Source organism: Excalfactoria chinensis, chromosome 3, assembly GCF_039878825.1.
Source record: "Excalfactoria chinensis isolate bCotChi1 chromosome 3, bCotChi1.hap2, whole genome shotgun sequence".
Classification (NCBI taxonomy): domain Eukaryota; kingdom Metazoa; phylum Chordata; class Aves; order Galliformes; family Phasianidae; genus Excalfactoria; species Excalfactoria chinensis.
The window spans coordinates 28,502,225-28,525,350 of NC_092827.1; the positions used below are offsets into that span (position 1 = coordinate 28,502,225).

The 23,126-nt window shown below is 41.3% G+C and overlaps 1 protein-coding gene across 8 annotated transcripts in view; it reads right to left on the reverse strand.

The window, feature by feature from the left end:
- The window catches only part of COL12A1 (collagen type XII alpha 1 chain), a 96,150-nt gene extending 73,603 nt beyond the window's left edge, over nt 1–22,547 (reverse strand). For 3 of the 8 annotated variants that reach the window (XR_011903020.1, XM_072331150.1, XM_072331154.1), the window contains exons 1-13: nt 21,537–22,088; nt 18,991–19,098; nt 10,787–10,903; nt 9,494–9,637; nt 8,780–8,836; nt 7,808–8,071; nt 7,533–7,697; nt 6,922–7,095; nt 5,795–6,085; nt 4,975–5,577; nt 3,307–3,579; nt 1,327–1,599; nt 110–382 (exon numbers count right to left, since the gene is read on the reverse strand). Coding sequence is in view for 7 of the 8 variants with exons in the window: in XM_072331150.1 (XP_072187251.1) it covers nt 110–382; nt 1,327–1,599; nt 3,307–3,579; nt 4,975–5,577; nt 5,795–6,085; nt 6,922–7,095; nt 7,533–7,697; nt 7,808–8,071; nt 8,780–8,836; nt 9,494–9,637; nt 10,787–10,903; nt 18,991–19,063 (2,707 nt within the window). In the remaining variant the exon portion in view is untranslated. The other 5 variants (XM_072331153.1, XM_072331152.1, XM_072331151.1 and 2 more) reach the window with 5 other exon arrangements.
- Between the last annotated feature and the right edge of the window lie 579 nt (nt 22,548–23,126).

The following is a 23,126-nucleotide window of genomic DNA, read 5'->3' on the forward strand; positions in this document are numbered from 1 at the left end:
CTTTTCATTCACATATTTACTTCTGCAGAAATCTCAGAAAGATAATACATTTTAAGACATCTTAAACAGTAACCATACAAATGAATAACTGTACAAAACCAATAATTACCTTCAAGTGTTTCTCCCTCTCCAGAAAGGGCTTCTCCTGCTCCAGAGGCATACAAGGCGGACACAGTCAATGCATACCTAGTGGCTTCATCTAAACCTTTCAGCACTTTAGAGGTAGTGTCACCTTTCACAGTCACTTCCTTAGTTTCACCTCCTGCGACTGGTGTATAAGTGATAAAGTACTGTTGCACTTTGCCAGGAGCAGCACTCCAAGACAGCTTCATTGTTGATGTTGTAGCATCAGAAACTCTCAGATTTCTTGGATTTCCCCGGACTGCTCAACAAAAAACATTGAAAACAAATTGAAGCAAATTTTATTTCTAGGTTTAGTTTTCAAATTACCACAACATAGATTTTAATGCTGAAGAAAATCATTCCTGATTAGCCTGCACTAACACTGCTATATTATAATTTCATTGTAATCAAGAATGTACAATTCCATCCCCACTTTCCCTCTGCAAAAAATGCTCAGTAAAACTATTTTGATTCTTTTTGTTTTTCTAGATAACTACAGACTCAATCCCGGAGCACTTATACGTACTAGCACTTGAACACATGCTCAGCTTCAACACACCAAGATCCATACAGAGGTCATTGACTGCAGAATCAAGTCAAAGACAAGCAATAACACGTGAAATAAATACCTTACAGTTATCTACAGATTTCTTTTTGACTTTAGCTTTTCTGGCATCTACTAAATTAAAATCTCAATGAAGCTTCACGAATGATCAGGACATTCATGTCTCTGTATTCTTTGGATTTTGTTCAATAAAGCGTGACACTTGCTAAAAGACCATTAATGTTATGTCTAAGCCAAAGTTAGGGGTACAGTGATAGCTTTAGTAAATTATATGCTTCCCATTCCTTGCTTCCCATTCAGCACAGAGTGGGCACGAAAATAAACACAGTTTGTATTGCTGACCACATAATCATGTGGACAACTAAGTAAACATACATGGAGACTCTTCACCCAAATTACTTTGCCGTAGTTGGTTCTGGAGATTCAATATACTATATTTGAAAAACAAATATTGGTTTTGATAAATTCTATTGGCACTGAACATCTAACACCTCTCAATGAGATTTCAGTGATTTTATAATTCTTTGCTCATATAAGATATCTATCGTCAATATGGATTATTCTCTTTTCAGTGTGAATACGTTAACACACAGTGAAGTTTTCTCAAGCACACTATGTTCATAACATTGATCATATACCTTCATCAGTTTTTGCATATCCATTCAGTGCATTGCCAGGCCCAGACTGATACTCAGCAATAACAGACACTTCATATCTTGTATCTGGAATCAAGTTCTGCAGAGTAGTTGATCTTTCATTTGCTGAGACAGTCAATTGTCTCCTTTCTCCTCCAGTAAGTGGTCTGTATACAAGCCTGTACCTTAGAACATTTCCTGGAGCTGGAGTCCAGCCAACTATAAAGCTGTCAGTGGTTTCATCTGTTATTCTTAAGTTTCGAGGAGCACCTTTAACTGAAAAGAAAAAAAAAAAAAAAAAAAAAAAAAAAAGGAAAAGCACATATAATTTGTAAGATGCAGTCTCAGAGACAATAATTGGCTTGTTGCACATGAAGCTGTTTAAAACCATTGTGTGAGCCATTTAACTTAGTCCAGTCCTTGACAAAAGTTAAGTCTATAACTCATATGTCATTTCATATCAACGAGGTAGACACATAAATGCAGAACTTGGGTATTGGCTATTCTGACATACATTAACATCTAGTGCAATGCAAGTTGTATAGTAGTGGTTAGAATTTTCCTTCAGATTAGTTTTAATGTTTCAATTTTTATCATTTGCTATCTGAAGTATAATTCAGCTAACAAGGTGTGCTAAAGCACTGTTCTTCATTGTTCAGTTACAGACCTATTAAGAGTGGAGCGATTAACACTCCTGGTTTTAAAGAGACGAATTTATTTTTTTCTGGTCAGAAACACAACATTCTATTTAAAATTATTTACAAGACTTAAATCAATGTTAGTTGTCAAGAGAGCTATCAGGACCAACTTGCTGCATGGAGCAGATCTGCATGGAGAGCTGATGACCTTTACGTGATTATGGAACTCGGTCTTTTCAGACAGGTTAAGGTTTCATCAGATTAAAATGTATCAATTGCAACATGAGAACATTGATTATTTTTATTCAAGTTATTCCACCTCCTGTCCCTTACACCCACATATTCTATCAGTGAAGAATTCGTCTTGGAAAAGGAAAGAGTTCTGTGTGGCAAAAACATTCGTACTGGTATAGTCATGGAAATATGCACACCAACAGTGAAATCTGTATCTTCCAAACTTGCCATCCAAACTAAGCAATTTTATAAATGTGTTTTTATATCAATTCTAAGAGGAAAGTGCAATTAAAAAATTTCCATGCTGTTTCTTTTGCTCATCAAAGGTCACTAATGACAGCATGGAATAAGGAAACAGAGTGGATTAATATTAAAAGAAAAAAAAAAAACAAAAAACAAAAAACAACACATGGTTTAGGCTAGACTGAGTATCTAACTACTGGAATAGAAAACAAAAATGACCTTAATATTTCTCCTTTAAATCAGTGGAGATGCATCTTAGCAACTCCGTCAAGAAAAAAGAAGTACAGCTACCATGCTTGAATTCACAGCCATTGATCACAACCTCACACTAACATCAATGGAATTTTTGAATCAGTAAGAATTATTGGATCAGGTCCACTAGGTTGTGATGAAAAACAGGTGGACATAAACCCTTTAAATCTATTGCATATAGAATGGAATTTCTGTTAATGTAAGCTAAACATGTAGACACAGCAAAGTACATAGGTACATACTTGACTTAAATGTATTAAAGTCAATGCACGCACACTCCAGCATCAGTCATACTAAGACTGTGACTACTAAGACTAATATATGACAGTGAATTTATTATTTACAGCACAACACTTTATTCAAAAATAGGTCACTGCAGAGAAACAAAGCATCCATCTAATTTTCAATCAAATCTTAACAACCCAACATTGGTGTTCTGCTGGGATTTTGTATCTTTAGCAAACACACCCAGAGACAACAGTATGTATTCTCATCTCACATAACAGTACAGCTTCTCAGCCCTTGCTGGCTGTTTTGCATAAACACATTCTCTTAGTGAAGCACATTTTTATTGGAACATATGACTCTTGTACATCAAAGAACAAAGGAAGCCTACCTTCTAAGGTGGTTTCTTCTCCATCTAAAGGAGGGCCATCGCCATCTTCATATTCAGCAATCACACTGACTGCATAAGTAGTCTCAGGCAGCAAGTTGGTGAGAACTGAGCTAGTACTTGAAGCTGGTACTGAAACAATGAATTCATCTCCACCGATTGCTACTTTATATTTAATGAGATACGACAAAACCTCAGATCCGGCTGCAGACCAGCTCACTTTGAAACTGTCAGATGTTACGTCAGAAAAGACCATGTTCTTTGCAGGTACGTAAGCTGTGTGGAAGTGAAAACATTCAGTTAAGACATACTTGCTAGAATATATATTTTTAACAAAAATCTCTAAAATCTGTGAAAAAATGACCCTTGATCATTCAACTTCTTCTAATTGACAAGATATTTTGTTGTACATGCAACAGTATTTTTTCATACTTGCTTATGGTTATCAGATTATATGAAGATGATATCTAGTATCTCTCAAATTATACAAGAATGAGAAGAAGCACCAGTTCAGTGATTTCTAGATCAAATGAGAGCATCTCACCTAAATAAAGGTCGTTTGGAAAATTTAAGTAAGAATATAATAATCAAGCTGGGTTCTCTCTTCTACATGTCTCATGAACAGCAATAACACTTTGCCCTCAGTGGGAACTAGGAATCCTAGGGTTGTTTGTTTTTTAATGTAGATTAGAAATAGGACAAAATAAATCCCAATATGTTTTTAGGAATGGAGTCAAAGTGGAAACAAGGAACTTGACATGAGGCACAAACACAAACCTGACATCCTGGGCTTGTTTTGGTAGGCCTAGTCAGCCTAACAGTGGGGATGTTAAGACTGCTTGAGCCCTCTAAAACAAAGGCTGCTTTGCTGGTTTGTTCCTCAAAGCTATCCTGAAACAAAATGCTTATTTTTAAAGAAAGTGGAGTTTTCAATGCTAGGGACTATTCAACATTAATGTTCTAATAAACATAAGCAGGGACACTGAAGGTGAAACTAATCCTAAGTAACTTTAATTGAACAAAAGCTAGAATTTAGATTTTTTTTGAATAGCAAACAGTATGCAGGCTTGCCAAGCACAGATGCATCTGAAGACTTTCACGTCCTTCTTTATTTCAGGATTTATAGTCAGAATGAGATCAATGTCACCTAGCATTCGCTGACTTACATCATCTTAGTTTAAGCCCATCTTCCTTACAGCTAGGGAAGACAGAAGGCCAGTTTCCAAGGCATGTTTACCTTATTGTAAAAATTGATCAAATCACCTTCTGGAGATGCCTACATCATTCCATGGCCTTTAAAATTCTGTAACACAAGGTCTGATTCACAACTTCACTTTGAACAGCTAAAGAATGAACTTTACTAAGTAACTGTTTCACTAGAGACTTAACTGAAGCTACTTTGCTACAGGGTAAAAACAGAGGACAACCATACTGAGGTCACTCCATATCAACGTACTCTAAGAAGTTTCTAGGCAGTTGTGAAGGGAGGAAATATTTCCTCCTGTTGCTTTCAATATACATCAAAATAACAACCAAACCCCAGCTATTAAATTTTTTATTTGCAAATGGTCAATTTCGACATTAATTCTTTTATTTAGCTAAAACAACAAGGCATTGTTTCACTCTTTTTTCATTGCATTTTCTATATTTCTCTAAGAAGTCTTTACTTACATTTTTTCCTAATTGCAGCCAGTTCCTGCTCAATCCGTAGGCAGACAGACTGTGTAAGTTCAAAAGATATTCTTTGGAAAGCATCAAAATCTTCCACTGTGTAAACATGGGTTTCAGCAGGAGGTGATGCAATTGCTTCTAACTCTGTACGCACTGCATCCTTCACACCAACTGCAAATATTTCTACGTCTGCATCCCTCAGCTTTATTGCAGGTTCTTTAAATGCATCTGATGATTTTCCATCAGTGATAAGAATCATGACTCTTGGCACATTTGGTCTTGATCCTTTGCTGGTAACAAATACTTTTTCCCTCACATATGTCATTGCTTTGCCTGTATTGGTAGATCCACCTCTGTAGGGGAAGGTGTTAATAGCTTGAATTATGTCTTCCACTCTGTTGTATCTGTTCAAAGAAAACTCCATATGGGGATCTCTGCTGTACTGGACAAGACTTATCTGTACTTTTCGAGGCGATATCTCAAAGCTTTTAACTAACACTTCCAAAAAGGCTCTTACTTTAACAAAATTGGCGATACCAATGCTGTAGGAGCCATCCACTAAAAACACAACATCAGCTTTTACATCCACACCACGTGAGCACTCTGTAAAGAAAAAGAATCACCACTATAAACAGGTGTTCAGTAATGTTGGTATTTCAATTGTATCTGCAGTCCATGCATTATATCCAATTGCTTATAAAGGAAATAAACCATTCCAAGTAAAGCTCTTATAAACAATACAGGTATGGTATTAAAGCAAATATCAGAGGTTCAGACAAAAAGCTACTGCCTGGAAATAATGCAGTAGTTCCTAACTCACCCACTTGAACTTTGACTTGTTGTGTTTTCTCCATTATAGTTATCGGCTCGCTGGGGGTCAGTCCTTTCATTGCATAAACATTAATTTGATACTCTGTGTCTGGAGAGAGATCTTTAACATTCAGAGCGGTAGTCTGAGGACCCACACTCAGCACATGTTGTTTTCCACCAGCTATCATTGGGATGAACTGTACCCGATAGCCTGTTATTTGGCTTGTGGATGGATCCCAAGTGATCCTAACAGATTTTGAGGAGATCTGAGTGGCTACTAGATTTGAAGCAGGCTCCACCACTGAAAGAAATTGGAAGTAAACACAAATTATTAATTGCAATTATAAACATATTTATTTGCACATTTTTATTTCTTAAATAAATTCAGTCATCCTTACTTAAAAATCACACCTATTTTTAGCATAAATAAACATAACTGAATTACAGGAAATCTCACAAGGGGCATCAGAGAGAGGGTAAAAATATAAACAATACATTTGTGGAACCCCAAGTTTAGTGAAGTCCCAGGAGAAATATTCTTTTCCTCTAATCCTGTTTCACTCAGAAGTGAAAGCAATACCCATAGGAACACAGGAGAGTGCCTGAAAAAATGTAGACCTGAGCAGATCATTGTAACAGCAGAGTTATCCTGCTACCTTTTTGGGCAATGGATTAATACTTATTCAGAATCTTACAGAGACAGAAAACTGCAGTGACATAGCTTGATGTCTGTGTTCTTTCAGGATTCTTCAATTTATTCTTTAACATTTAACCTATTGCATATTCTGCCCTTTCATCAAACAGATTTTTCCTTTTCATGCATTTTCTCCATAGAAGTGAAGCCAGTGTCCAAACCAAGTGTAGAAGACTCTGATATCTGATCATCATATGGTTGCCCTTGAAACTACAGAATAATGGAGCTATTCCAAAGCTACTGCGTTACACATTTTGCCCTCCCATATTTAAATGCACAAAGCTGAAAAGCTATAACCTGCTAAATGAAGCAATAGATGAAACACAAAAAAAAAAAAAACAACAAAACAAAACACAAACAAAGCAAAGGAAGTAGGGCTAGTCTCCTTACACATGAATCAGAATAAACTGACAACAGTAACTGCATTTATAAAAGTATCTCACCTTCTTCTCCACTAACCAGTTCACCCAGCTGTTCATCCACTCCAGAGCACACTTGCAATATAATTTCATTCTGTATATCTACAATTCCATCAAAATTAGCCACATTGAACACATGTTTCAGTGAAGGCTGAGATGCAATTAGCTTGAGTTCTTTTGCATCCGCTGCTTTGATTCCTAGAAGTCACAATAGACAGGACCATGTTAAGAGGCTGTAAAATACAAACAACACCTGTGAATGTACTGATAAAATATCAGAGTATGATGAGGTACAGCTGTCTTAAATTCAGTTCTCTCTAACATCATTATCAGTAACCATACCAATAAATATCTAAATGCAATGAAGTAATACACTCCATTTTCAACTTAAGAAAATAATATGGTAAGGCCAAGGGTCAAACTCAATTTGTCAGCCTTCTTAGTCTCCATGAAGGAGCTACAAAACTACTAGTAAGTTAACACAACTCATATGTTCCATTCTGAAGGTTACAAATACCCGTTTCAAGGCAAATATATATGAAAAGATTGGTATAGCAAAACTTCAAAACCAGAATCTGCAAAATGTATAACTGATTGCTTTAGAAATGCTAATCTCTCAATCATCAAAAACATACCTAAAGAAAAAACTTCAACTCCTATGTTGCGAAGCTCTCTTGCAGGAATTTCAACTTCGTCTTGAGCTTTTCCATCTGTAATAACAATTGCTACTTTGGGAAAGCCTTTTCTTGCTCCAGCTGACTCAGTGAAAGTGTTTTTAACCAGGTAATCAATAGCTTCACCTGAAAAAAAGACAAGTTGTGTTTTTATTAGACATGCATGAACTAAGACTTAAAGCAAATTTAAAATAAGAATTACATGCTGCGTAAACACATATAAGGGAAATATGTACCTGTCATTGTGTTGCCACCTTTATAAGGTATCCTTTTAATTGCATCAAGAAGGTCACTTCTTCTGAAATACTGATTTAAATTGAACTCTGTTCTTGTATCTGAACTGTATTGAACAACTCCAACTCTTGTCTTTTCTTCCCCAATGTCGAAAGCTGATACAAGGGCGACCATGAAGTCCAGAATATATCTGAAGTTATTTCTCCCTACACTCCATGAACCATCTACCAGGAATACTAAATCTGTCATGGCACTTATGGAGCATTCTGGAACACACACATACACAAAAAAAAAAAAAAAGCAAAAACAAAAAAAAAAACCAAAAAAACCTGTTAATAGATGTGCAGTTGTATTCTTAGAAATCAGAGAGAAACATCAGAGAGAAATAGTGAATAAAAGATAAAATGAACAGATTTTGAATAGACTCATTATTCTCTGGAATTATCTTACTTAGGGAAGCATTATTCACCTAGGTGAACACAGACAAGGGACTTTTAGCTGTCATTACAACAAGGGAACTGGCAGCTACAAAATCAGCTTTGAGATACCTCTCATTTATTTCACAAGATTTGTTATCCCACAGCAGGTGGTAACTTACACATAAATTTTTTGGAAACAGTTCAGTGCTAAGGTAATGCCATTTTGTTACCACTTCTGCTTTCCATTCTAATCATAATTCATAATAGCTCCATTGCATCTTCTGTAGTGCCTTGAAAAGACAATGTATTTTCTTGATAGAATAGGATCTTTATAGAATCATAGAATTTCTCAGGTTGGAAAAGATCTTAAAGATCATCAGGTCCAACCTCAACCTAACCACACTACCATAACTCTAATCCTAGACAGCTTTAAAATTTAACTTTATTGCAAAGGAACACAGCTTAACTTTGTAGGTCCCTGAAACTTAATCTCACTTATGTCTAAAACATCTGATAAACAAAATACAAGACGCACTGATAGACAAAACATCTTACTCTGTATTTGATCTTCAACCTTCTTTTCCTCTGGTATGCCTGGACCACCTGTCTGAACTGCATAAAATATAATATAGGAAGGATTAATAAAGGAAATCAAGTTAACTTGTTAAAATCAAAGAAAAGCGTGTAAGGAATTAGGGGCACAAATCTGACAAGCCTCAGAAATTGAATACAGAAAGGCAAATTATAACTACATCACATGTAATTGAAGAATTGACAACATAGCATTCAGGATAACAAAAAATAGAAAAAACGTAATAATTAGAACTCACACATTTCCAAGTAATATCCCCCAAATAAAAAAAAAAAGGGGGGGGCGGGGGGGGAGGAAGAAGGCTGAGAGGCAACCTGATTGCTCTTTGCAGCTCCAAGGGGAAGGAAAGGGAAGCGGGAGGCCCTGCTCCCTATGACTGATGGCAGCATACGCAGGAACAGCTCAAAGCTACATCTGAGTAGGCTCAGACTGTACACTGGGAAAAATTTATTCATTGTTCTCAGACACCGAAATAGGCTTGCTTGCAAGGTAGCTGGTGCCCCATGCCTGTCAAATATCAATAAGCTTTCGGACAATGCCCTCAGTAACATGCTTTAACTTTTGTCTAGCCCTGAAGTGGTCAGGCAGTTGCACTCAATTATCTTCAAAAGTCCCTTCTTATCGAACTACTCTATACTACTCCATTCTCTTCCATAACCTGTATTAAATGTACTTACTTGTTAGTTGGCCAAAAACAGGTAGACTCTCTTCTACCTCATCATATGAAGCTATTGATACTACATACTCTATATCAGGTATAAGATCTGACAAGACAGTTTGGGTTGTGCTAGGTGAAAGAGTAAATTCTTTAGTTGGTCCATCTGCAATAAACACATAAAACAGTTAATGCAGTAATTATATCCAGTAATATCAGTGACAAGTTGATAAAAAAAAAAAAAAAATGCAACAGAGAATAACCTATCTAAATATCCAATGACAATTTTAAAATGATACAATTCTGTTTTCCTGAAATATTTTGAAACACGAAACTTCAAACTAAGCCATTTTCAGTACTGAAAAGAAATTACTGAATTTACTACGCATGTGTCTCAGCACCACACAGCTGATTGCTCACACTCCCCACTTCCTAGTGGGATCGGTAAGAGAACTGGGAAAAAACAAAGCAGAACTTGTGGGATGAGAAAAAATTATTTACTAATATAGATAAAAGGAAAAGGATAATAATTTTGACAAATATAAATGTATATAATGAGTGATGCACAAGTAATTGCTCACCACCACCCAACCGATGCTGAGCTAGACCCTTAAGCAGTAAAAGTGAGCAAGATGTACTCTCACCCTCTTCAAAACTCTTTCCACATGATGTCATATGGTATAGAATACCCCTTTGGCCAGTTTAAGTCAGCTATCCTAATTCTGTTCCCTCCCAGCTCCCCAGGCCTTTCTGTGGATAGCCCTGGCTCTGTCCAACACAGCTTATAGCATCAGATCAGATACCCAGAAGAAATCAATTCCATCTCAGCTGAAACTAAGAAAAAATACACATACAAAATATAATTTAACAAGTTACTGCCCAGTTACTGATTATATCTCCAAGTGAAACAATAATTAGTGTCTTATGCAACCATTATTATGGCTGCATTATGGAAGTTACATGGCATCATTATCTGACATGTAATATTTCCTTTACGAGATGTACTTGAAAGAAGACCAACACAATTCCCTAACTTTAAGGTGAAGGCATAGAAGAAGAGCACAGTGAGGACTTTACCTTCTTGTTCCTTGCAAAGGAAAAGAAACCAAAACTTATTACTTACAGTCCCCAAATGGTAAATGCTAAGGAAAGAAAAACTCTAATTTGGAACAGTCGCTGCTCCTTTGTGTATGCCCTTTGCTGTTACCCAAGCTTCAGAAAGATGTCATTCACTGTTCTCATAACTAACTTGGATAAAGTAAAATTGTACTCAAGATTTCAAAAAAAACAAATAACAAAATGTTATTGAACTCACCATTTGTAGGAACCACAGTTATCCTGTAACCCACTATTGCATCTGGTGGCCTTTTCCATGACATATGAACATTATGTTCATCTATAATTGTAAAATTCAAGTCTGACGGTGGATTAACTGCAAAAGATTTATACCGGATAGGTGTTTAAAAGTTTGAACAAGCTTTGGCAAATGAAAAAAAAAAAAAATAATAATAATAATAATAATAATAATATTGAGCAAAGCTTACTAAAATTGTCTTTGCATAAATTTGTTTCCAACAAATATAAAGATATGTTGTTGGAAAAAGAGTAAAATAAAAGCTGACAAAATATGACACAACATCAAAGAGTATACACGTTACAGAGGACAGCACAGAACGTATGTTTCTTGAGTTGCCAAGACATTCAAGAATGGCCAGCAAAATCAAGCACAATAGAAAACACATTTGGATACATGTACAACGAGTTCACAGATAATCACCACATATGCAAACATTTCACATAACAATTAAAAGGAATTTCTGTACATGCTGGGTGCAATCCGTACAAGCATGCCAAATCACAACCTGCTCACAATACCAAGAGATCATTAAGAACATTGAGAGAACACAGCGCTCATCTTAATCAGACTTCAAAGAATTGGTCTGCTTTTGAGTATAGTCTCTGCACAGCCATATTTCTTATCAGTTTCACTGAATCTAGAATTTGGCAGAGAAAAAAAAAAAATTAAAGAATTCAGGGAATACAAATTGGCCATTTATCGCTCAGTAAAACAATTTCTGATAGGGTCTAGATAAGAATATGCATCTTAAATGTATATCGGTCATAATGATATACTGATGTATCATTTTATTTCAGAATAGGAAGAACTCCACCCCTTGGTACCTAGAAGCCTCTAAAGTGACATACTTTGCATATGGCTGCAAAGATTGGAGGAACTAAGAGGTGGATAAATGAGGACAGGAATGGTTGGAATTTGCTGACGTATCTGAGCCGGCGTGAGAGCTCATAAAAATAGGATTCTACATGTTTACACCACATTACTGTAAAAATTCAAAGGTGTAAACTACTGTTTTCTTGTTCCCCTTGCAGCAGGTGCACCCATACTGCTAGTGGCATTTTAACATAAAATGCCAGTATGGTTCCATACAGCACAATGGTTAATTATGAAAAGACAACACCAAAGTATATTTATGGACATTCATTTTACGGAATCTATAGAGAACAGCAAAGAGGGCACCAGTGATCCAAACAAATGACTGCAAATAAACCTTATAGGAGCTGATGACAGAAGTAACTGAACAGTACAGAAAGAAATAGTTTACGTATGCTATTTTGCAGCATCATGCATATGTAAATGAAACACTGATTATTATTTTTTTAGCTTCCCACGATGGACAAAAGCCTCCATGTACGAGGTTCATTACACAAAGACATTTCATAAATATTTTATAATGATATTCTCTTTGTAAAAGTGTCATGCTTACTCATGCAATATTTTACTGACTCACTGTCAGTGCATGGTAGGTGTATTACATATTATTGTTTAAATAGGTCTACAAAATAAGATGAGATTCAGCCATACTTTCCTTTACTACTGCAGACCATTTTGCAGGCATTCTTAATAGGCAGATCTCCTCCATTTCACAGAAGATCTCCATCATTACTCAACTAAGACTTTTGCCTAGCTTTGGAGCACAATTTAAACAGCTGATCAAGAGATAAATGCTAAAACACATACTTATGAACAGACACCATCCAATTGCAGTAAGTAACTCTGAGATTAAAAAAAAAAAAAAAAAAAAAAAAAAAAAAAGGAAAACAATTTTGTAGGCCATCTTTTTTCTTTTAATTTGCTGTTATTTCCAACCATAGGATAATATGGCTTTGTAATGCTGATAAAATAGATAACTAGTATTGAAGTAATTGTTATTTTTCCTATTGTCCATACACAGGCAGTGAGATTAGACCATTAAAATGTGCATGCACATTTTATCCACCATTCATTTTATGAGTATCACAATGCTAGAGATTGCAGGCTGTTTTCTTAGTATCAAAACCATGCAACACATGTTAAAGAGTACAATACATTCAGGTAATAAATAAGAATATCATTATAAAATATTGTTTCAGTAGCAATGGCTCAGGACAAATTTAATGCAAAGGCAGAGACAACTGACCTGAGCATGCTTTTAAAAAATATTCAGTACATGGAAAAAATAGCACCACCAACCTTGCAAGTAAAATGGTATGTTGCAGCAGAGACTTTAGGCTTTAGCTGCTGAAGGACAGCAGCAGCCCAACTTGTTGATATCCAAATGACCGGATTCCAGATAAACTGAAAACATGACTGTGAGGAAAAGTCTTCAACATTTTAAAGGATTTTAATCCATTTTATGAAAATTCAGATGTGGATCTTGGCAGTTGAAAAGAACAGTACATCAGTATATAATTAACACGTCCATTCATTCAGCTATTCACAGCTTTTTAGAACAGCAGTTTTGCAGGGGACATCAGAAAGTCCCCTAGCCTTTCCCATGATCAAGACACAATCAGCCATCCCATGTCATTCCTGACATGGTTGCTCAGATCACATTTTGAGACCTCCACCATTGGCAAAACCACCTGCTTCCCACAGAAATTACTTCAGTGCCTTAATTCCTCTGTCCCCATAAAGTTGTTCCCAACACTAAGCCCAATCTCTGTTGTTGCACTTTATATCTGTTCATCCTTGGCATATGGCTGGCTCAAAAGTTTTAATCACAGTGTGCTTCTTCCATGGAAATCCAAAAAGGAAATTAGTCTGAGTGAAGAAAAGTGAGTTTGGATCCAGTGTTGTCAAAATGTCTTCTGGATGGCCTGCAAGTTTTGATACACAGAACCTATACAACATCCACTGCCCTTCACACGGATTGAATTTAATCCATGTGAAAATGGCTGTGGGATCAAGACCAAAGAACAGTCATATGACTGAGAGATGCAAGTTGATCTGAAGTACATCAAAATAGTTACATGGTAAAAATCTTACTGTCGTCATCAAACAGAGCAACTCCACCAGCCCTCCACAAAATTCTTCTTCTAGACCAGAACTCACCTCTAAAGAAACAGGACAGGTGCAATATGAAATCAGACCAGGAACTAAATGGCCCTTGGTCTGGTGGGGGTTTGCCCCATTGCAGGAACAGCCCTTAAAACTCCATTTCACAAAGGCTTAAGTTTTACCTGAGCAAACAGTCTTGACGTAGGACTACCTGCTCAAATGAAGCTGTGCACATATGTAAAGTGTAGTGACAGTGACAGTCTATCTAGCATTGCTATATCAAAACATAGGACAAACCTCTCTCTGACATATCAAAGTGCAAGACTGTGATTGTAACATGTGACAATATTGTACTGTTCCCTTCATACAGTGATTCCATTGCTACTGCACAGAAATGCAGGGCTCCCCTACAGCATTCCTGTTCAGTAAAATCTTAACTTGCTCTACTGCAGTGTAAATTTGTAATGTTTACAGTGTTAACTCTCACCACTCTTAGAACTATGAGATGACAGCTTCCTTGATTGCATATCCTATCTTACAGACCACAAAAGAAAAAAAAAAAAAAAATTAGATATACTTCATTCATTCCTTCCATTACATGCATATAATACAGCAGTATATTTTCTGAAATAAAAAGAGAACAAAGCATTTCCTCGTGTTATGTATGTCTTAGACAACTAGTTTGTATTACTCAACAGATTATACATATCTGTTTATCAACAGACATGCTGATAAACGTGACTGCTAGAGTATCCCAACAAACATCTTAATAAGATAGAAGAAAAATATAATCACCAGATCAAGCAATTCAATTTGATAACCAATCTTAAAAGTAATATAACTTGGAAGTAGCTGCACTCCAAAACCCTTATGTGACACAAAAACTGTAATTCCAACACTGAAAAAGATTTTTGCAAATTAGCATGAAAAATAACATATTAGTTCCTGTTAAAATAGCATACAGGCCATGGTAGTGGAAGAATAAAGCCACTTGTGGTCTCATTGAGATAAGCTCTGCTGAGGCTGGAAGAAGCCCAAACTCCTCATGTAATGTTTTCTTCATATTTGGCATGAATATGACACAGCTAACTAGATCACAACCCCAGTCAAGGTCCTTTGAAGTTCATCTTGTTAATATGAAATAGGAGAAGGAATGAGTTATAGCTTATCAGTGTAGAAGAGAACAGCTTCTCAGTCTTGCAAGATCTTCACTGCCAACAGTACATATACTTTGTCACCCGTAGGTCTGCATTTTTTGTTTTTAATTTCACACTCTATGTGAAATTTATCCAAAATGCAAGATATGCAGCTCACGTAAGTGCATTTGGAAAGAAAATCATTTTAAATGTGTATCCTTTTTTTTTGTACATGTAATTATACACATTTAAATGTAACGTAACAAGTAACTGCGTATATATGTACACACTACATGCATGAATATTTCCCAAATTTTGGCATGTGTGTTCACATGGATGTGTGCACGTGGGTGTATATACATAAACTCACATGTACGCTTTGCTTCTAATTCTAATTAAAAGTGAGAAAAAAACCCAAGAATTTGTAGTCAGTGTCATCCATATACAAAACACACCTTCACACTTAAGACTAAATGGTTCTCTCTTCAGGGATTTGAAAATCAACAGCTAATTTCTCAAAGGATAGAAATCACAGGTCAAAAGGGAATGCACTAACAGTCCCACCAACCAATTCCAAACCTGAGTAGGTGGTTAACCTTAGGAATTTCAGCAATCCTGGGCTCAGTGATGCCCTCCTTCCCTGTTCTCTAGAAAACAGACCTTTCAGGTCTGAACCATTCCCAAAATACTGGAAAGTCAGAACCATCACATGCTCAATGGTTATGTAGAACCAATTATTTCCTCATTCCTCTTCTGTGCCTTTGAAAATCCCTCTACATTAGCAAATGTCACACACTACAGAAGCCAGGACACCATAATAGCACTACCTTCTGATTATAACAAATGGGTTATTTATAAGGAATCAACTTGGTTCAATTATGACTATAACAACGAAAACATAATCTTTTAATAGAAGGACGCAGATTTCCCTCCAGCTGTATGCAATCACAGATGGAAAATACACTGTGTCAGAAAGAATTCTTGACGCAAGGACATACACCAAATACACCGCAGTTGGGCAGTGCTGGACTGAATTGGCAAGAAACAAAGAATGCATAAAATAAGGCATCGTACACAAGATGCTTAAGGTCATAGACAGAGACCAGAAGGACTGCAAATTAGAACAGGTAGAATTTCACTGTAAAAGTAAAAACACAGAGCTTGAAAACATATCCGCTGACTTGTCCAAGGTAAACAAGTAACTTCCACAATGAAATGCTATGAATGCATGACTATGTGTTGGTTTTACCCATTCTACTGTCACAGTAAGTATCCAAAGAGAAACCCTTGCTTTTCCATATCAAAGCTCTAACACCATTACTGCACCTCTCTGCTTTGCCAACAGCAACAGAGCACTGCTCTTGAGAAGAGCTCACAGAGCAGCCGTGATGAAGAACCAGCTTCATCCTGGAGCATTTAGGAAGTGGAACAGCAGTTTCAGAAACAAAATATCAGATCTACTGCCAGGACAGACTGAAAAATGGAAGCTGGAGGAAGGCAGAAGAAAAGGAGCATGTTGTGATTCCTTCCCTTTGCTTTCACACCAGCTTCCCATCACAGATCAACAACCTTGACCACATTGAGTGCTCTTCTCCCTTAACCCTCTCACACTTTTTCATTCTACCAAGTGCCTGCGCACAGAAAGAAAACTCAGAGTGCATCTCTTGTTACCAAGGTAGCAGGAGCCAAGGGAATAAAAGAAGAAATCTAAAAACAAAACAAAACAAAATGCAGTAAAGTACAGTCACGGAACTGTACTTAGCACTAGCAGCCTGAGACAGGACTGGCAAGAAGAGGGTTTTGGCACAGCGTGGTTTGGAAGTTGAAGGAACAGACTGAAGAGACAAATATCTGTAGGAGAAAATCAGTTCAGCAGACAGGAGTTAAGTTGGAATGAGATCAGAACTAAAGTGACTGAGATCCAATATGCAACGTAGAAAATGATGCAAAATAGAAGCACAATGTTAGAAGAGTGCAGAAGAATGGCCCCTATCGCCCAGTCAAAAACCACAGTGAAAAAAAAGGCTTTACAACAGCAGCTCTCACCAGAGCAAGTCCTAAGGTACTCCTGATTTTGAATTTCTATTTTCAGCTTCACTGTTTCTCACTGTACTTCCTACATAAGGACACTTTCCTGCTCTTGCTTCAAAACCTTGCAGCTATGAGAAGTTGCCCCAAAGCCATGCACTTTATTTAATACAAACTTCCAAATGCAGAGCAGCATAAATCTACCAGGAGTCCCCAACAACTGACAAGATTAGGCTTTGTCCATTCCTCTGCTTAACAGTGGCGCACACACTGAGATCTAAACAGCCAGCTTGACTGATAATATAGCTAGCTTCATCCTTACAAAACAGTTGTATGCTTCTCCAACACATATATCTAGCTTTCATTAGCACTCCTCAAACTGTGGCTGTTTCAGTCCACACCACAGCTAAATGAAATGCCTTCACCCATTTTGAAATAGCTCACTCCTTAAACATAACCAGTGGTGCAGCACAACAGCAACATCACTCAAGCACTGAACGAGCTCATTCCTAGAAGTGGGAAGCATGCACAAATACATCCACTCCCTTCTTCCATCAAAACTGTACATTACTTCTGCTTTCTCTGGCACAGTGGTCCCGCATTTGAAACGCAGTTCTGAAAAGACTTTAAATGACCTTTCTGGTTGTTCAGCCAACAACAACGTAGCATGAGAGGGAGGCAGTGAGCTGATCCCCTCCTAGGGCGACCAGATGTATTACTGACAATAGAAATGCCATACCTCCCAGAAAATTGTCTCTTTTATGCCTCTGTGTCTCATGACAGCAGCACAGCTGTGGGAAGAGACATCTCAGAGGCCTCTCTCACACACTGTACTTTTAGTAGCCATCACCCAGGGCAACTAGGTCCAGAAACAGAAAATTGTGATAGGCCATGATCAGAGAATTTTTTTCAGCTCAGTATGGAAATAGGAGGAGGGGAAAAACTGAATTACCAGACACTGGCTTCTGTTTTTCCCAGTTCAAATACAGGGCACACTCTATTGATGGAGCTGAGTCCCAGAGGTCAGACCAAGTCACTTCAGCATCCAGCAGGACCTTGCATCTTTGTATTTCTCTTGGCAGACACTGCTAACAGAAATGCTGTTACTACTGCCTGGCTCACACAGAGGAGGTTACCCTACACTTACATCCAAGGGTGGCAGAGACATCACAGCAAGCACTGTATATCCCCGCAGCTGTAGGCAGGGAGCTGCCAAGGACTGACAGGAACCTCCAGCAAGACCAGGGGCCCATGAGGAGAAGAAGGAGGACGAGGAGGAAAAGAGAAAGCCGCTCTGGGGACAGTGGTGCAACAGAGTCTCAGAGCCCAGCAGCCACAGCAGGGTCTGGCTCAGGCCCGGCCACCCTTTGGCTGCATATGGGATGCGTGATACAATGACATCTGCCCAGAGCTGTCCCCCTCAACAGGACCATCGCGAAGGCCAAAGAACCTGGGGAAGGGTAGGGCCGCCCCAAGGACTCAGTCAGGGGTCGCCCCACCGAGCATGGGGGGCCAGAAGACCAGTGGGGTGAAGGCGAAGGGGCCAGCCCAAACAAAACACAACAGGCGCGGAGAGCCAGACTCTGTTGGAGCATTTTATTTCAGAGCTGCAGGTGGTCGGGTGGTGGATTTCTCCTTTCCTTGCTCAACGTGACTAACCACGACTGCACAGCCCAGCGGCTCCGGCAGGCACAGGACAGTGGTGTGGGCCCCAGCAGTGCCCGGGGCTCCTCGGGACACTGCGTTCCCCTGGGGCGGCCGCCGGCCTGCATCTCTGCTGCAGAGTGGTGTGGACAGCACACCAGAGAGACAGAGAGAGAGAGCTACATTCTGACTGACCAGCCGGGAGAAACAGAGCACAGAAGGAGCTGGGCAAGGAAGGAGAGGCGTTCCTCTGAAGGAGAGAAAGAGAGAAGGTGAAGGAGTGACATTCAAAAAGAGAGAGGGGAGGTGGCAGCTTGGGGCTGGTGGGTTGTCTCATGGGGCACCCGCGCAAAGGGGCAGGGGGGGGATGGTTACCTTCAGCCTCGATGGAGGAGAGGAGGGTGGCGGCACACAGCGCAGCCACCGCCGAGCACAGCGCTGTCCTCATGTCTGCCCTTTCGACTCACAACAACATGAATGAATCTGCAGCAGTAGGGGCAAAAAGAGGAAGAAAGGAAATCATATGCATGGATTAGAGGGTTGCGTGGGTGTATTCATGAGACATAAGAAAGACGAACGGGGATTTCACTTTGTTCCCTTATCCCCGGCACCCACCCACGGGACCAGGTTAAAACCTCTAGACTTGAAAGCGGTCCAAAACTGTAACAGATCTGCATGACTAACTCAAGTCCAGCCTCGCAATAATGTGCCTTTTGTCACCAAACCCTTTCTGATCACGGTAGCACACACAGCTCTAACCTCGCCAGGGTTAACGCGATGGGGGCAGCGCAGTGAAGCTGTGCGCCTCCGCACGGCAGGAGCCAGGAGGGAGCTCCATGACTTCATCGCGAGTGCGATGATAGCTAATTCAGAGGTCACTGCTGCCTTCAATCAACCAAATGTCTCTTTCAGCTGGGGATTTTATTCGGCTCCTTTTTCATAGCTGCTGAAGCACTTAGTTAGCTGGGTTTTAGTGGTCTCGAGGCAGTTTGGAAACCGTAATAAAACTTTTTTTCGAGGTGTTCTGCCTACAAATGTGCTATTCTTCATTTCTCGAAGGTCTGAAATAGATTATACAGAAGTGTATGTAACACAGCTGAAACCTGACACGTCTGTCTAGCCACGATGTTTCAACATCTGATAATTCATTTACCCACTCTAAGAGAAAACAGATTTAAAATACACCATAAAGAGCAGACAGGCCAAAGAGTCCTGCGATCCCTGCAAGTTGTCTAGCAAAATAGGTGGGACTGGGACAGGTTAGCGGCTCTTAGATGCAAGCAGCTCTGCCTGAGTTAAAATAACCTAATAACCTCTACCTGAGAGTTCAAATAACTCTTTCTCTGCTCAAAGTCATGTCAAACGGCTCCCACTTCCTCCAGCAAAACTGAATGAATTTTCTTCTAAGTAAGGGCTAGTCTGCATGCCCCTCCTAGCATGTGCATATAAGTGTTTTTTTAGCTCAGGAAATAGGGAGGGGTAATTTGGTTGAACAAAGCCATAAACGCATCACATATCATCCATCATAATTAGGCTGGAGGAAAGAGAACTCCACAAGCAATTAGGCAACAGATTTTATCGGGAAGGTGCTAAGAGCAAAACAAAAGAAAAATACATAACTCGTTAGCCCACAGAAACAGCCAAAGGGGAAAATATTCTTCTGCAATCTAGGGAACTAGCCAGCAACGCACATTCAGAGGGCAGATCCAGGAAACGCTACCGAGATCCAGGCATGCCTTTCCCGGTTATTGACACCGAGCCTGAAAGGCTTCTGCCGGCCGTCTGCAGGGCAGCTGGGTGCACTGCCTCAGCCAACTGCACATAGCATTAGAGCGAGCTCAAAGCAAAACCGAGCGATCATTTCAGTCCAGCGACACCTCCAGTGCGTAAGCAGAAGAGCAAAACTGACCGCGTCGAGTCCCGCACACTAACACGAGCACCAAGGCTGGCATTAAACAGCCCTAAGCTCCGCGATCCTGCCACGGCTCTGCATGGGAAGCGGCTGTGCTCTCGTGCAGCTAACACCTTGTGCAGAGAGTTAAGGATCGCCTAAGCCCAGCGTTTAAAAGGACTTTAGTCCTGGGAATCTTGCGTGGGCTTGGAGTGCCATCTTTTGATCCTTGAGAAGAGCAACAGAAGTCAGTCATCTCGCAGCGGCATCTCGGAGCGCACTACTGCTGCAAGTCTACTGCTCCCGGTCTACATTTTTCTTTTGTGCAATAAAACTTCTCAGCCAAACACCCATTGCCCGCCTCGAAACACTCCGTTTCCTTCTCTCAAACCTGGACGTGTGAAAGCAAGCCTGCAGGCTGCAGGGAGAGCTCCCTGTGCGGGCTCAGCTCGACCAAAAGCCACCTTCGCAGCACGATCACAGCTTTTATCTTGAAACCACTCTAAGAAAACACCGGGTTTGCACCAGTAGCAGTCTGATCTCACGCTAATTCAAACCCGCAAAGGTTAGCCATAGCATTTCCAAACGGTGCAGCGAATGAAATTTACTATTTTCAAGCTGTATATATATATATACATATGTATATACACGCACCCTCCAAGAAACAAAGAAAACAAACAGGAGAACCCAGTAGATGGGTCAAAAGGCATAAAAACTGGGAGGAGAAAGAATGCCGTGGAGCTGCAAACAGCACGGGAGAGGCAGAGAGCGATCCCCGGCAGCCACTGCCCGGGCATCCCCAGAGGGGACGGGGCTCCCGGCGCCGGGCAGCCCCGGCACACGCTCCCAGCCCCGGCTGCCGCCGGGCTCAGAGAGCCGTGCGGGACGCGGGAGGAGAGCAGAGCCCCGCTGCCGGCAGCACCGACCTCCGGGGGGCCTGTGGGGGCTCCGTGCCGGTGGCGGCGCCCGTAGCAGCGGCCGTCGGAACCGGAGAGAGGGAGTAGGAGAAAGGATGAAGCTCCGGGGGCACCTGGTGGAGGGAGCGGCGCGTAGCAGCGGCGGCGAAGGAGGAGCGGAGGCAGCAGCCGGGAGCGGGGGAGACGCCTCGATGACCGTAGCTCCCGACGCGAGGGGTCCGTCGGGGAAGACTCGCCTTCTCCAAGTGGGAAGAGTCTCTCTTCAATCTGCTACTTAATAGAGGGCTGTTCCCAACTCTCAATTTACCCTCGTAAGCGGTTACGAAACTGCAGGGAAGGTGGACTGCTGCCACCGGATGATATATGCGCCGCTCCGCTCCAGCAGGGAAGGGGATCCGCTTCTGGAAACTGGCGCATACCTCCGCGCATTCCTGCGGCATGAGGCGGGCGGCAGCGCGCCCGGGGGCAGGGGCCGCCCCGCCGCCCCCTCCCGCCTGCCCCGCCGCGGCGCCCGGGGGGGAGACGGAGCGAGCGGCGGAAAATGTGAGTCCCCGAGCGCGTGGGGTGTCCCCGCGGGGAACCTCGAGGCGGCACGGCGCGCAGCCATCAAATAAGCCATTAATAGCCATCTTCACGCAACCAGTCGCGTTCGCCCGCCAGCCTAAGCATCCTACGTACACATACCGTGCGCGCGTTAGCCCACCTCCTCCCACGTACGTTTGGGGCCCTGGGGGCGAACCCCTCGTACTGCCCGACAGCGAAAACCTTCTGCACCAGTCGCTCCTCCCGAGCCGGGAGCCCGCAGTGCCGAGGGGCTCCGCGGGGCTTCCCCGTTCCCGGGCGTCTACCCAGGCACGGAGCCGGGCAGAGCTGTGAACAACCGAGGGGGCCTCGCTCCCACCCCTGCGAAAGAGGCTCCTCGGGCACTCCCGCAGCTAAAACCACGGGGTCCAGGGACACAGGGGGAGGCTGCGGCTAGAAGCCGGGGCACGCAGCCCGCCTCGCCCCCGGCCTCCCATGCCGCGCGGCTCCATCCGCGGGGCGGCGGCGACCCCTGGCGGTGGCGGCGGTGTGGAGCGGCCCGGCTGTGAGCGCAGGTGTGGGGTGGCAGAGGGTCGGGAAGGGGCGGGCTGAGAAGTACAAAATAAATGTAGAGAGAGAAATAAGAAAGAAGGGGAAAAAAAAAATTAAAAAAAAAAAAAAAGAAATTAAAAAAAAAGGATTAACGAAGGCCGCGGGAAAAAGAAGACAAAGGGGAAAAAAGGAAATGTCAATGCAAAATTGAGGAGCAGGCCGACACTTCCCCTCAGCCTGCTTGGAAGAGGTCTGGGAGATTTCATGGTGTGTTGGCCCCAGGTCAGCTTTCTGCACGGACGTGAGCTTCCGAAGGATCGGGACGGGGCCCATCTGGGTGGAAGTGGCCGATAGCGGGGGCTGATAGCGAGTGGGAGGACGGCTCCTGGGCGCTTTCCTCAGGATTGGGAGATCAAGGACGTGTCGACAGGAGGACGTGTCCCTCCCGAGCTGAATCCGGCTGCCTTCATCCCTGCAATAGTCCAGGAATCAGCAACAGAGTCCGAATGCTGAAAAGGAGGTGATAACCAGAAGACGTGCACTGACATTTCCAGCCACTTTGGAAGTGAGTCAGCTGCTCTCAGGGACATACCATGGCTTCGGCTGTCTGGTGTTGATAACACGTGCTT